The sequence below is a fragment of the Tubulanus polymorphus genome, chromosome 9 (genome assembly GCF_964204645.1).
Source record: "Tubulanus polymorphus chromosome 9, tnTubPoly1.2, whole genome shotgun sequence".
Taxonomy (NCBI): domain Eukaryota; kingdom Metazoa; phylum Nemertea; class Palaeonemertea; order Tubulaniformes; family Tubulanidae; genus Tubulanus; species Tubulanus polymorphus.
The window spans coordinates 5423227-5439116 of NC_134033.1; the positions used below are offsets into that span (position 1 = coordinate 5423227).

General features: G+C 38.5%; 1 protein-coding gene across 1 annotated transcript; it reads left to right on the forward strand.

Moving 5' to 3' along the window:
• Positions 1–5087: 5087 nt before the first annotated feature.
• On the forward strand, positions 5088–12154 carry LOC141910761 (spliceosome-associated protein CWC15 homolog). The gene is made up of 7 exons (XM_074801542.1): positions 5088–5245; positions 7039–7219; positions 7930–8045; positions 9684–9772; positions 10555–10656; positions 11534–11643; positions 11915–12154. The coding sequence occupies exons 2-7, from the start codon at positions 7089–7091 to the stop codon at positions 12036–12038; spliced, it is 672 nt and encodes a 223-aa protein (XP_074657643.1). The 5' UTR covers positions 5088–5245; positions 7039–7088; the 3' UTR covers positions 12039–12154.
• Positions 12155–15890: the final 3736 nt, after the last annotated feature.

Consider the following 15890-nt stretch of genomic DNA (forward strand, 5'->3'; position numbering starts at 1 on the left):
TTAGAATCGTCAATTTCCTTAGTAATTGATGTCCTATTGCACACTAGTGACACCTGGTGGATCCTCACCACGGTTTGAATCATCAATTTCCTTAGTAATTGATGTCCTATTGCACACTAGTGACACCTGGTGGATCCTCACCACAGTTAGAATCGTCAATTTCCTTCGTAATTGATGTCCTATTGCACGCTAGTGACACCTGGTGGATGTTCACCGCGGTTAGAATCATCTATTGCCGCAGTAATTCATATAGTCAAGACCCTGGAGCCCACTAGCGTCACCTGGTGCACAAGCGGAGTCAAACAGAGAGTCCTAAATCCGATCATCTCTGACAAACTAATGGAATATCGGCAGCCGCGCGTGTGATGTCATTTATTAAGTCATCATTTATGAAACCCATCTGGTAGACGTGCGTCAATTTCTATACGCGATGACGTACCACAATTTCCTCTTAAATTGCTAGGCTACAAAGTCATTATTTCTCTCCCCGTTTTGAAAGTTTAGCAGCAGTAGACAGAGCACGTGGCAGGTGATTAATTGACACAACGTGACCGTGCTGACGTCCCTACGGATCAATTATCTTGGATATCGGGGCCCGGTTTCATACTATGCGGAAGAAAAATATTACCTGGAAATATTATGAAAATTCGTCAGTTATAACCGCGGTTTCTCGCTGTTACCACAATGGTTATCAACCGGATTAAGGATTTACCCCTAGGGATAACTTTGATACTCAGTCTACCGCGACCAGTAGTTCCGAATAAGAACCTCGCCTATTACTCCTCACGCAGCCCGTATCCGCCCTATCACTCCTCAAGCCACCCGTATCCACCCTGACTATTACTCCTCAAGTCACCCGTATCCGCCCTGACGATCACTCCTAAAGCCACCCGTATCCACCCTGACTATCACTCCTCAAGCAGCCCGTATCCGCCCTGACTATCATACTTCAAGCCACCCGTATCCACCCTGACTATCACTCCTAAAGCTGCCCGTATCCACCCTGACTATCACACCTCAAGCTGCCCGTATCCACCCTGACTATTACTCCTCAAGCCACCCGTATCCACCCTGAATATCACTCCTAAAGCTGCCTGTATCCACCCTGCCTATCACACCTCAAGCTGCCCGTATCCACCCTGACTATTACTCCTCGAAAGCCGCCCGAATCCACCCTGACTATTACTCCTCGAAAGCCGCCCGTATCCACCCTGACTATTACTCCTCAAGGCGCTCATAACGGACGTAAATGCTTTTACTTTCATGACACCAACTTTATGGAATGTCTTACCACAGGAAATTCGTGAAAGTCTAACTGTCTCATGTTTTAAATCACGTTTAAAAACTTTTTATTTTAGAAATCTGTACAATTAGTGTTTAATCTGCTTTTGTTTTATCTGTTTTTTTAATAATGTGAAGTGCAATGATTATGTTTTATAGAAATGCGCTTTATAAGTAAATAAATTATTATTATTATCATTATTATCATATCCGCCCTGCTCATTAATCCTCAAGCCACCGGAATTCACCCTGACACCTTTTTCCTATGCTGCACAAAAATGCTTAGGCCCTATAGGCCTAGGCCTAATGGGATTCGAACCCGATAGCTTTTGATAAACTATAATAATGATAATAATAAAATCTATTTTTATATAGCGCTAAATCTCATAATGACTCAAAGCGCTTTACAGATAGAATATTCAACATAACAGATAATTTGAAATACAGTATTCACTTGAGCTAAAAAATTTCAGTTGTAAGTTCCATTGTAGTCGAACTAAGCAAAACCGAATGTCAGTCAGTAGGAACTAGAGTCCCGAAATAGTTCGGAAATCAAGCGCAATCGGTTATCAGATCCGACCACTAGTCGACTAGCTACGAAAACCGAATTTGGCCTAGGCTACAAATGCGAATTTTGGCGTTCATATTGTAAATGAATAATACATTTCGTGGCTCTAATTTCTATCGGAAAAATCTGTTTTCAATAATGATTAGTCAGGATTATTATCGACAGCTGTACATTAATTTTTCTTCGAGGTGTAAAAATAATCTAAACTCGAAATCATCGAGCTTTTTTTTTTGGTTTTTTTTTTAACCCCGCAACCAGTCTCTCATTAGTGAACATTTCAAATAACCTACCGATATCCGGTAATTCGTAAGCCACTGATTTCAATCCGGCCGGGTTCATTAACATCCATTCCATGGCGAACGATCGAATGCGTCCTCAGCCCGGCTGAAGAATATATATATATATAAGTGCGCGTGGTAGAACTCCAAGTAATATCTCAACACGAATTCAACTGAAAATATGAATGGGAAATCATTAATATTCAATTCAATTCAATTCCATTTTTATTTGCTGAGAATCTGTAATCAGCTATCTTACTAGGCCTAGTACAACACAACGGTAAATCGGTTCTTGAAAGCGAAATTAATTCAGATTAATCGATGCGGTTTTTCCGAGCGAAAGCTGGGTTAGTGCCGTACGGCAACGAAGCAAAGACATCAAAGCGGATAAAAATAGGCCTTAAAGCTTCAATGGATCCGTCGATTGATGATGATGATGATGATGATGATGAATTCAATTTTTGATAATAATCATTAGCCTAATAATCGTTGATAATCTATTCATCGATGAACACGCGTTTCTAAGTTAGGATTTCATTCACCAAGAACCGTAGCGTCTGATGTACCGCAGACACGACTAAGACACGAACGACATTTTCTCGATACTTTTCAATCACTGTGACTTTAAACCACCAGTAATTCAGTTTCGCTAAACTGATTGTGAACAATGAACTATCATTACAAACCTCACACATTCAGTTTTCTTTATAAGTAATGCATTCGGATACCCGACTTATCACGTCGAATTTCGACTTAATTACTCAAAATTGTGAACAAAATCAGACAGGTGATATTTTGCCGATGCGGCATTATTCCTGTAAATGCTATTTTGCCAATGGCGCGTTCTGATTGGCTTATTGACGCCGCGTATGTGCACTGAGGTACGCGACTTAGAAAATTCAAGGAAAGTGTGGAGAACGGAGTTAGAGGAAATAGAACGGATCGAGCGAGACTCGAACCCGGGCCAGTAAATTACTAGCGCAGCGTCGTACCACTAGACCACCGAGCTCGCTGACAGCCGGTCGAATGTTTTAACTATCTATAGTACTTCAACTTACCCTAATCCTATCCCTAGGGGTAAAAACGGAACCCGCTGGACCCTCTTCTCTCCCTCACGACACTAACCCTATTGAAACCCTAACCCAAAACCCAATAAATTGATTTTATTGTTACTTTATTTTATTAGTTAATACTATATAATGTACGGTAAAATAGTGGAAGTAAATACTTTGCCGTATACCGTTAAATATCCACTTCGTATTATATATAGCCATTGGCAAAATAGCATAATTCTAAAATAATGCCGCATTGGCAAAATATCCACTTCCAAAAAATCATCTCGTGCGTCACCTTTTTTACTCTTAGAAGAGGGGATTCCGTAGGTTAGTCATTGTCATTGATAACGGTTTTGTGCATTCCATTCACTTAAACGTCATACGACAATTCCATCAATTAAGAGTCCTGCTCCCTGTATCACAGACAGACAGACAGCGATTGATGACAGTGTTGTGCAATTTTTCAATCAAAAATCCAATTCATTCAATTCAATATGATATTAACCTGACGATGATCTCTAGGGTGAGATGGAAACGTCGTGTCTTATATATATTTTAGATTGAATAAATAAATTCTTGTTTTTAAATACTTTTAATCTGTAGATAGTGGGTTTTTATCTTATTATCCGTTCACCACGTTTGAGTGTGGTAATCGTTCAATATGATATTGATTGATAAACAGTAGCGAGTAGGCCTAGGTGGAGTCAGCAAAGCATCCCTCCCTCTGCTGGATCCGCCCACAGGGGCTCGTATCAGAGTTGTAAGTAGGAAACGATAATCTGTTAATCCAATGTCTATAGTATATATAAAATAACAAGGGGGCTACGACGCTCACAAACTACTCAACTTCAGTCGCTTACTATTTCGCTATACACTTATGGGGTAAAAGTGCAGATCCGCACCTCTCGTGATTGACACAATCTGCTGAATGACAGAATCCAGGCTAAAATTTTTCTACTCTCTCTCTAGTGAAGATATCTTAAAATTAGCCAATGGCAATGTACTGAATTACTGATGACATTTTGAATCTGAAACAATGATAATTGATTGAACCGTTTTTACGCGCGCGGATATCTGCACTTTTACCCGTTATCGTTTTTACATTACCTACAACTCTGATACGAGCCCCTGTGGATCCGCCCCCTGATCTTAACTAGCAAAGACTAAAGAGTAGGAAAAATTCGACGTACCTTTCAAACTACGATCAATCACTTGAAACGATGCCGAATAGATGCGTAATTCATTGTCCAATGAACCAATCTCGGAGAGAGCTGTCAAAATATATAAGACTAAAAACACGTAACGGGACTAGGAATAGCGGCAGGACTTCTCATGTTCCAGGCTGAATTAAATTCAAAGCGTCTTTATTGCACTGAAATTGGGATCCAAGCAAGTGTAGTTGGAGAAAATGAAGAAAAATCATCTCTAGTTTACGCAAATAATGTCGTTATTTTCACAAAAAGTGAAGAAATTGCCCGCGCAAAAAGTAATCGGTAACTTGCGTTTCCATGTCCGAATCCGCGATTTAGGCTCATACAAAACAGCAACTATCAACCTCTCACCTGAAATATCCATTTCACGATTTAAACGAAGAAAAGATCTTACGATGCGACAAACTTTTTCAATAGTAAACTGAGCGAAGCTAAATATGCAATATGGGACTGAATCATGGTAAAGAATCGAATGATTTGGCATGGCTTTGAAATTAAACCCTAGTCGACGTTTCGGCCCAAACAACGGAATAAGATTTGAGATAAAATTTTAGAGAGACTCTTTTATGCGTTAGAAAAGCCCCGTGATCTTCTTTTCGATTGCTCTACTTTTCTATCGCGGGCAATTACCAGGGTAGACTGGTTGCCTCAAGATAGCGACCGGTAACCAGTTGATTACCAGGGTCACGTGATATACAAAATGGCGGACGGCTTCGAACTTGAATTTTGATTTTCTAAGCCGAATTTTGTGAGCGAATTATTCCGTAATTTAGGCATCTAACGCCGTTGAGTAATCGTCGCCTGTTAGAAGAGACGCCCGTGAATAAAAAGCGCATTCATTTTGTTCGATAAGTAAGTGTTCTCGGCGTGTAAACCTCTCGTGAAAATCTCTCAAAATAGACTAGAACGGCATTCGCGCTATTTACCACCGGGAAACGATTAAATCATTGTTGCCGTTCGGGGGAAACGTCGGTTTACTTAGTAAGTTAGTCGATAAAGTGATCGGAATCACACAGGGGCTCGTATTTGAAGTTTGGGGAGAACTGTTGCTTAGATCATCCAATATCCAAGACTAAGGTACTAAAATTAAGAAAACCGAAAGGGTGTAAACTCACAGACACTTCGTCGATTTGAATTCGCTATTACTCCTAAAATATCCAAAGGATTTAGATAAAATCTGTTTTGAATTGTTCAAAACATCCTATATTTTCTAAATATGTCTTACTGAAGGCCATTTGATAACGTTTCCACTCTAAATGCGCCGGAGCGGTCCTCCTTATTACCGAGATGACGTATTTTACCGAGATCAACCGAGATGACATGAAATATAACATATTTATTTATTCCTTATCGATTTTAACACTTGAAATCATATTATATCAGTAATAAATGCCTGCTGGAGTCATATTTTACATATTTTGTCGGATATTTTTGTAGTAGAAAAATAACTTTTAACTTTACCGAGATGAGATCGTCGATCAATCAAATGCCATGAAATTCTATTGCTAACCGAGATTACATATTTGAAGTCAAAATTTTTTTCACAAAATATCCGGAAAAATATGACTTAAGAAGGTATTTATTACTGATATAACATCGTTTCAAGTGTTAAAATCGATAAGGAATAAATAAATATGCTATATTTCATGTCATCTCGGTAAATTACGTCATTTCGGTAATAAGGAGAACCCCGCCGGAGACCCCCAAAATACCAAAATATCCTGTACGGCAAATGCTATGGCAGCCAAAAACCTCTACCTTTCAACTTCAAGTGAAGAGCTCGTGGTGATTTCAGCTTCCAAAATCCAACAAACGATACATCGATCGAAGCACAACATCTTATATTTTGTTCATTACCAAAATTTATTCATCATTCAAATGAACGTATTCTGAGCTTAGGAGAGCAAAATTTGCAGAAAAACCGGAAAAAATAACTGATAACAAAAGCAAATTCAGATTTGATTTTATTGCGCAATCTTAATATTGGACATCTTTTTATCCGGACCTTTCCACTGGAAACCCTGTGTATATTTGGCGGGTGCTGTGATAATGGATTTCAAGTGTCTAAAAATCCAGTTCAAACTTCATTGAAAATTAACTAATTTTGACGATGTAAGACCGAGTTCTCGTGACGCCATCTGGTAGGATAGCCGGTGTTGCGGTGTCCCCATCGAGGCGCTAGGAATTGACCAACTGATTAACGGGGTCCAGTTCCTCAGTTCCGGGTAAAGATTTAACTCTTGAGTTAACTCATCGAAAATGAACTTACTTTAACTCACAGTTAACTCTTAACTCACAGTTCAAAAGCATTCCATTTCGAACTTCAAGATGTGACAGATAAGAAGTTCATTATTCTTATTAATTCTGGCGATTTGTTTTATTCTACGAGTTTACTTAAGAACGAAAGATTTCATCGCACAGTTCAAACATATTTCAGTCTCAATGCAAGTGGATGAAATTGGAGAAACATTTTGCTTTGAAATGTTCTTGAAAATCACCGAGTGGGGATTTTAGAAACTTTGAATGTTTGGGGATTTTTACCCAGGGGATATTTACCTACAACCCTAACTCACAACCGGGAAACTGGGTCCCGCTCTTCGTGATGTCATCAATTTTCGTCACGATTGTTTACTCTTCGGTTTCAGATTAGAAGGGTAAGGGTTAAATCGAAGAGCGTCGGAATTAAGAAAACGAAATGACGACTGCAGCGCGACCGACGTTTGAACCGGCCCGCGGCGGATCGGGACGAGGCGAAAACGACCTCAGCGCGATTTCGAAACAATATTCCAGCCGTGATTTACCATCTCACACTAAACTCAAATACAGGTGAGTTTTCATCTAAAGCGTCTAATGTCTGGTGTTTTTGTAGTTCATTTTCAATTAAAAATCTCCGAAGGTGAAGGTCTGATCATGTATTAGACGAGAAGATACACAATATCCATATATGATGATGACGAGAGAAATCCCACAATAACGAAGCCAAGATTGAAACATTCTATATCAGAATGATTGTATTTGAGGAGCGACGTTTAGGCTAACAACTGTTAGCCATCATCAGGCGTACTGGGTCCAGTTCCACAGTTCTGAGTTAAGATTTAACTCAAGAGTTAACTCATTCAAAATGAACTAATTTTAACTCAGAGTTAACTCTAACTCACAACTGTGGTACTGGGTCCAGAGTATGATCTTGGCTTCGTTATTGTGGGATTTCTCTCGCCGATCATGTATTACATGTATAAAGTTTGGATGATCGCCTTTTGAAAGTGTGCTGATAAAATGTTTGATGTTTGTAGTTCATTTTAAATTGAAACCGTCTCAGGTGAAGTTCTGAACGCGAAGTGTGGACAATCAGTTTTTGAAAGTGTGATAAAATGTCTGATGTTTGTATTTCATTTTCAATTAGCAAAATGTCTCGGTTGAAGTACTGAACGCATGTGAAGTGTGGATGACCTATATTTGAAAGTGTGTTCATAAAATGTCTTCGGTTGGCTTCGAAATCTTTTCATCGAACGGCATTTTCTTCGATGTGTTTTCAGACAGGAAGGTCAGACGTCCGAAAAGGAGACCCGCGGTCGTGATTTCAGGCGAGATCTCGAAGAGAGAGAGCGAGTCGCCCGTGAGAAGAACCGCGATCGAGACCGCCGTGGCGGAGGTAGGATTTCGGTTATCCATAATCTCCCCTTCCAAGGGCAAGAAATTTGACTTGTTCGTCTACGTATCTACTCCTAGCAGGCCCGTAGCTATGGACCGCCCAAAATCTAAAAAAGGTCCGCTTTTGAAAAATAGATTTTTAGAAATCGTGTGGACTCTCATTTTAGTAGGCCTAGTGACGTAGGACTGGTATTGAACTCCCTAGGGGTATCAGCACAATTTCCCCCCAAATTAAATCTTTTTGATATTAAAGTAACACAGATATTTACTTCTAATTATTTAGACAAAGCGAACTTATTCTAGCTAATTAGTGCAACTAATTACTCTAGGACTGATTTAAAGTTTTTGATTGGCTAAGGTAACACTAAAACTAATTCCAATAAATTAGCTAACGTTAACTTATGCACTAATAAGTGGACTAATTAAGTTTCCTTTAATTTGGTAAGCGAATTAAGATTACTCAAGGACTGATTCAAAGTTTCAAATCTGCACACAACATCAGTAATTCTATATCTCATAAATCTATATTCAATAATAGACAAATAAATTTCTAAGTAAAAGTATTTAGGTGGTGTTAATCCAAATCAAAAAGGATTTTATTCGGGGGGGACTATTGTCCGGGGGACAGTTGTCCGGGGGGGGGGGGGCAATTGTAGAGTCCTCCGTCGGTAGACTTGAAAGCTCCTGCGAGCGTATTTGCCATCACGAGGTTCACTTCATATGATCAACTGTGAAGATCCTTATAAAATGATCCTGAGAGTAACTTTCTGTTAGCTCTTGGTGGCACAAATAATAACCACTGGATAAACACAGCTGGTATTTTGTCATCAGGAGTGAAATAGGTGTTGGAATTGATATGGTAAGTTTCGTATATCAGCTCTAAGTTTGGAAGCGCTGACAGAAATCATGCAAAATTTCAATGCACGTTTCCCCATTCTACTAACCGATGCTTGAACTTGTTTCGTGATAATGACATGACGGGGAAAGCCCTTCACAAAAAAGGCATCACTTGGAATGCCCTTCTATAGGGCTTTCTTTCCAAGTGAAGAAATGAAAATTTAGAATAAAATTTTAACAATCTTTGTTTTGACGAATACTGGTACCTCAGGCAGGGTCGGAACCCCCGAGTCCACCCCCTAAATCCGCCTGGCTGAAACTCTCATCAAAGTACAATCGATCAATATTTCAATTGATAGAACAAACCTCTGTCTACTTTTTATAAAAGGCAACGTTCAATAATAGTACTAATAATGATAATGATTTATTTCATCATCAATTAAAGCGAATACAAAATTACAAATAGAGTACATGAATTAGTAGATAGATGATAGGGACCTGAAACAGAGCCATCACGGTTGTACAAGTCTCTAGGGCATTCAGGCCCCTTGAGAAAAAAAGTAAAGATAAAAGAAATGATAGTAACAACAGTTATAATAATAATAATAATAATGATGATAATAGAACAATTCAAGTAGGCCTATTTATAGAAAATGGCTTAACGATATGATAAATACGTTTCGAGTTAAAATTTCGATGGTCCTCTTTGAAGAAAATGAAAATTTCCTAAATTCACCTATCCGAGGTCCCAGAGTATAGTGGAGGCAGAAAACCTGTATATTTGACTGTTTTTTATTTCCAGAGTCATCGTCGACGTCGAGTAAACGACCGAGAATCGAAGCGTCGTCGTCCTCGAATTTAGACGCAGACGACCCAATCGACGACGAAGAGGTTAGTGTCGAAAATGATAATCGGAAAGTAGAAAAAAAAATCGAGAATTACAAAGTCTTGTTCGTCTTGACATCGGGGAAAAATTTTGACAATAGTTATTTCGAAATAATCTTTCGTTCAGTTTAGGGAAATATTCGGGAATGGGACGAATTTGCCTCTATCAGGGTTCCTACGACGACTTCACGATTCCTTAAACAAAATTGGATATGTTTTTAAAGGTGCTTGAAACTGCTTTGTGTTTTTAAAGGTGCTTGAAACTGCTTTCAGTTGAGAAAAATGTCCAAAACTCCTTCAATTTTTAGAAATAGGCAATAAGAAATGTTGGTCTGGTTTGTACATTAGTGTCGTAATCGTTATATCAGATTTTTTTAACCCAATTAGGCGGTTAATCAAATTCAAAAATGAATTTAGTGTAACGGATAAACATTTGCTCATGAAACCATTGAATTAATGGTTTGACTGAGATAAACAGTACCGAATTAGGAGGAGTCTTACTACAATTATGATATGAAAATGATGCAGAGACTCCACGAAATGTTCTCCTTGAAAAAAAAAAGCTCCTTGAACTCATTATATCCAGGAATACTGATCTGTATGGACCTACTCGTTTGATTTACACTTGAAGTATCAATGAATTGATTAGATTTCACAATCTTCCCTGGAAATCACCTTCAATAAATTATATTCTTATAAGTACATTGTAGATAGAAATGTGTGTGCATCGGCCTATTTTTGCATTCCTACGGGTGATATGATTGCTTTGTTATTTTTTTTCTCTATAGGAAGATGAAGATGATGACGAGGATGATGAAGATGATACCGCCGAATTGATGGCCGAGTTACATAAGATAAAAAAAGAGCGAGCGGCAGAAGCAGCTCAGAAGGTAACAGTCAAAATCCCCCTGTGATGTCATCAATCTTGAAGAACCAATAACATTACACCAGTAGATACTAGAACACCTCGAATCTTCATCATTGTAATTGTTCACCTCCTCCATAAATGCCCCTATGACATCATCATCATCGTTATTGTTCACCTCCTCCATAAATATCCCTATGACATCATCATCGTTATTGTTCACCTCCTCCATAAATATCCCTATGACATCATCATCGTTATTGTTCACCTCCTCCATAAATATCCCTATGACATCATCATCGTTGTTCACCTCCTCCATAAATGCCCCTATGACATCATCATTGTAATTGTTCACCTCCTCCATAAATGCCTCTATGACATCATCATCATTGTAATTGTTCACCTCCTCCATAAATATCCCTATGACATCATCATCGTTGTTCACCTCTTCCATAAATACCCCTATGACATCATCATTGTAATTGTTCACCTCCTCCATAAATGCCCCTATGACATCATCATCATCGTTATTGTTCACCTCCTTCATAAATATCCCTATGTCATCATCATCGTAATTGTTCACCTTCAAAAATACCCCTATGACATCATCATTGTAATTGTTCTCCTCCATTAATCCCGGAAATGAATGAAAAAGTGCTACCAATGAGTGAATGTTTTGAAATCGATGCTCAAATTTTCTTACGAAATTCATCAATGAGCAGGAGGAGCGACAAAGGCCAGTACAACCAATACCCTTGTCTCTATTAATCCCCCTATGACATCATCGTTCTCATACAACAGTTAGATGCTTGAACGAACAAAACTGCGTGTTATATGACCCATCACTCACCGAAAGGGAAATGTTACCGGGACATTGAATATCGAATCTGTGTATTTCACAGGAAGTCGAAAAGAAACAAGAGGAAGAACGAATTCGAATGGAAAACATAGTCAAAGGCAATCCACTTATTAATCAAGAGAAAATGTCGGCAGATTTTAAAGTTAAACGAAGGTAAAGTCGTTTTCCCTGAACTCGGTGAAATATTTACGGCAGTCTCAACGCTACTGAGTTCACTGATTGTCAGCTCGGTGAAATATTTACAGCAGTCCCGACGTTACCGAGTTCCCTGATTGTCAACTCGGTGAAATATTTACAGCAGTCCCGACGTTACCGAGTTCACTGATTCTAAACTCAAGTCAAGTGAAAGTCTCATAGTCCCAATGTTACCGAGTCGGCGCCGTTTACCGTATTTCATTTTCATCGTTTTCATTTTTCTTTCCAGATGGGACGACGACGTTGTGTTCAAAAATTGCGCTCGCGGCGAAAAGGAAAAAGACAAACGTTTCATAAACGACACGCTGCGATCGGATTTCCATCGGAAATTCATGGAGAAATACGTGAAGTGATCGCCGTCGATTATATTGTTCATCGTGGGAAAACTGATAAACGAACTCGCGACGATATCTCATCTGGATGTGGATATGCCTCGGAATATTTGGATTAAACGTCGGAACGTTGAAAATACGATTTCTTTCTCTATGTCATTTTACTAAGTGCGAATGATTTAGTCTATAGCCAAACTCGTTTAAGTCGTCATCGAATCAATCGTCGCGTTACTTAAGTCATCTCTATTTTTCATATTTTAGTCATAGATTTTGTGGTAAACTTCAATGGGACGCATAAGGGATGGCGAAATAGGTTCGCAGTGGCGGATCTCAGCTCAATTACTACCAACATTTTCAAAATCAAAATTGTTTGTAGTTCATTTACAATGAAACTACTATTTTCGATGCCAAATTATGGTGAAAACATCTACCAGGTAGTCCCGTCTATACTTTCTTATGTTCGATTCATTGCCCCTATTCTTTTTACAAATTTTGATCGTCTAGTCTAACCAGAATGCCGGACATTTTTAATTGAAAATGAACTACAAACACCGGACATAGATATTTTATCAGCACACTTTGAAAAACTGATCATCCACGCTTCACATGTGTTCCGAACTTCTTCACCTGCAACATTTCAATTGAAAATGAACTACAAACACCGGACATTAGATGTTTTATCAGCACACTTTCAAAAACTGATCGTCCACACTTCACTTGTGTTCAGAACTACAACTGAGACATTTTTAATTGAAAATGAACTACAAACACCAGATTTTAGACGTTTTATCCGCACACTTTCAGAAACTGATCGTCCACACTTCACATGTGTTCAGAACTTCACCTTAGACATTTGTAATTGAAAATGAACTTCATTGTACACACACCAGACATTAGATATTTTATCAGGACACTTTCAAAAACTGATCGTCCACACTTCACATGTGTTCAGTACTTCAACTGAGACATTTTAATTGAAAATGAACTACAAACACCCGACATTAGACATTGATACCTTGTTTCTTGGTCATTTTGTATATCGCTATTAAATTCGTAATCAGTTCAGTTCTATAGCTGCCAGGTCTGTTATTGTTAGCTTGATCATGATTTTGAAAAATTTTTAGTGTACATGGTAGATAGGTGGCCGGCCGGGTCAACTTTATAACTCAGCTGAAATGAGAAATAGGGATCATTCATTTATAATACATATGCATAACATTTTATACATGAAGGATTAAGTACGCAATTGCAGTTACCCCATCCCCCTCCCCTAATGCGTAGGTAATAGATGAATGATCCTACAAGGTATCAATTTTTTAGCAGGCTTTAACGCTTTATTTTCCCTATCTTATTTCGGGGCAGTTTTAAACCTTTCCAGACGAGTAACAGTGGAATAAAACTGAATATTGTTTCGTATTTTTGTTTACGCGCTGAATAATGCATTAGCATGTTTTAATTGGCCCTCAGAATTCGCACATGTACCAGCGCCGATTGAAGGTGTGATGATCCGTGTACCCCGCTGTATTAGTCTAGTACCTAGCCGTTGTTCCTCAAACAAGGTTGTAGGGAACCGTAACAACGACTGGTATTCAGACTACCCGCTGTATACGGTATTGTGTAAACAGAAGGACAAAAAAAAACAATTCTCTCAATTTTTGTAAAGAATCCTCAATAAATAAACTACGTGTATCGAAAAAAAATGATTCCAGCGTTTGTGCGTCTTATTTGTATCGTTCGTCTCACCCGAAACCCATTCGGTAGGGGGCGACTGCAGTTTAAGTGTCTCTTAAGGTTTATGTACCGGTACGATTACGATTTCATTTTACAACTCGACCATTTCCAGAATATATGGAGGAAAAATATTTACAAAACAACACTTAAGTGATAACAATTTAAGAATAAAAAGTTACCTAAAACTAGCGCCACAGGGTGACCTAAACTGCAGTTAGTCCCCCCTTGGAATTTTTTGGGGGCATCCCTTGGATCCGCCTCTAGCTGCTTCAGACGTAACTAATTGGCCCCGAGGATCCGAGGAGAGGGCCAGTCTACTGAAGAATTTAGCCAATCACTGTTGAGTAAGGGTTTAAGAGGGCTTTTCAATCTAACTAAAATGCCTGGTTTCAAGGATTTATGTATTCTACAACAACTACAGCTTTTTAACAGTTTACTCAAACCGATAGTTATGTATGGTAGTGAAGTTTGGGGAGTTGTGCCCTATATGTCATTTCTAAAGAAACCAAATGGGTCACTCACGGATATGGGTTTACCATATAACAAATGGGTAGTGCAAAAGCTGCAGTCAAGATTTTTTAGGTTCATAATGGGTCTTCATTCTAAGGGGTCAATTTTACCTATTCTTGGTGATTTGGGAGAGGTTCCACTCTATATTGAGATTACTATGTCAGCTTTGAAGTACTGGAGGTCAGTTATGTCGTCGGGTAATAGCAAATCATTGATCTACTTGTCTTTTCTAGAACAATATGAAGATGACAGGGAGGGCAAATTCAATTATATATCTACCGTTAAATCAATTCTATCAAATTTAGGGTACTCAAATGTTTGGAACAACTTGGGGCATTATTCGAATAGCATTATTCTGGGTATTAGAAAGCGTCTGTCAGCTATCTTTGTGGATCTCTGGCATAAGGACATAAGATCAAGTGATCATTCCCGTTATTTTTATAAAGCAGTTAAAGTAAGTTTTAAGTTAGAAAAGTATTTATTAGTGCTAAAAGATTTTAACCTCAGAAATGCTGTTGCTAAATTACGGACGTCTACTCACAGCTTAATTATTGAAAAAGGTAGACACCGCGGTATAGAAAAGGAAAATCGTTTGTGCAATATTTGTAATGTGTTGGACGATGAATGTCACTTTTTGTTCCATTGTAAAAGAGTTGCCAATCTGAGAAAGGAATTAAATATAGCTATCTTAGACGTAAATAGTTAAATCTCCACTTTCGACAACCTAAACCCTACAACCAGCATTGTTCAGCTAGCCAAATTTATTAAACTCGGTCTGCCATTGTCCTAATATTTCTTCGATTAATGTTCTGTATGTTTTCAATTATGTTTTAACTCATCTGTAATTAGTGTTAATTATGCTTCATTTTATTATTTGTTTATCTCCTATTATGTATATACTTGATTTTCCGAATTTGTATCAGTTGCAAACAATGTTTTATTAATGTTTATGCTGAATAAAGATTGAATTGAATTGAATTAGTCGGTAGCCTGTGGTTTAGTATCACGATCGGATATGTTCAAAGCCCATCATATTGTCAAAGCTTACCGCCAACGATTAGGTAACTAACTAGCCAATCAGAGTCCTCGTATCGTGAATTTGGTCAAATGTCAATTCGATGTCAAATTCACCGTTACTTTGTCTCCTTAAAGGGTTACTGACTCAAAGTTTTTCAAGTTATTCCAATTTTTTCTCATTTTTACACTAAGATTCTCGCGGCTGACAGTGAAATCGTACTACTTTGTATATAAACTTGTTTCGTATTATCTAAAATCTCTGCATGGATATCTTAGAATTATCGTAACAAATGGTTTCATAAACCGTACCTTATTGAATTTGTTCGACTATATAGGGCCACAGATGGCGCGCGTTCAATCGGCGCGTGTAAGCTTGGAGTAACTCACCGGTCACAATGACCACCACGCCTGCATTTGTTAAGTTCAAGATATACATATGCTATGTGTCCTATACCGTTTATAGGCCCTACGCCTATTCCCGCCTATACTCGGTTCACACCAAACAGCAGTAGTTATTGCCCTTTTCAGACTTTATCGAGCTACGGCCAATATACTGGTGGAAATTCGCCCGGAATCCTTTTGGAGAACTGTAGCAGTAATGTCGGATAATCATAT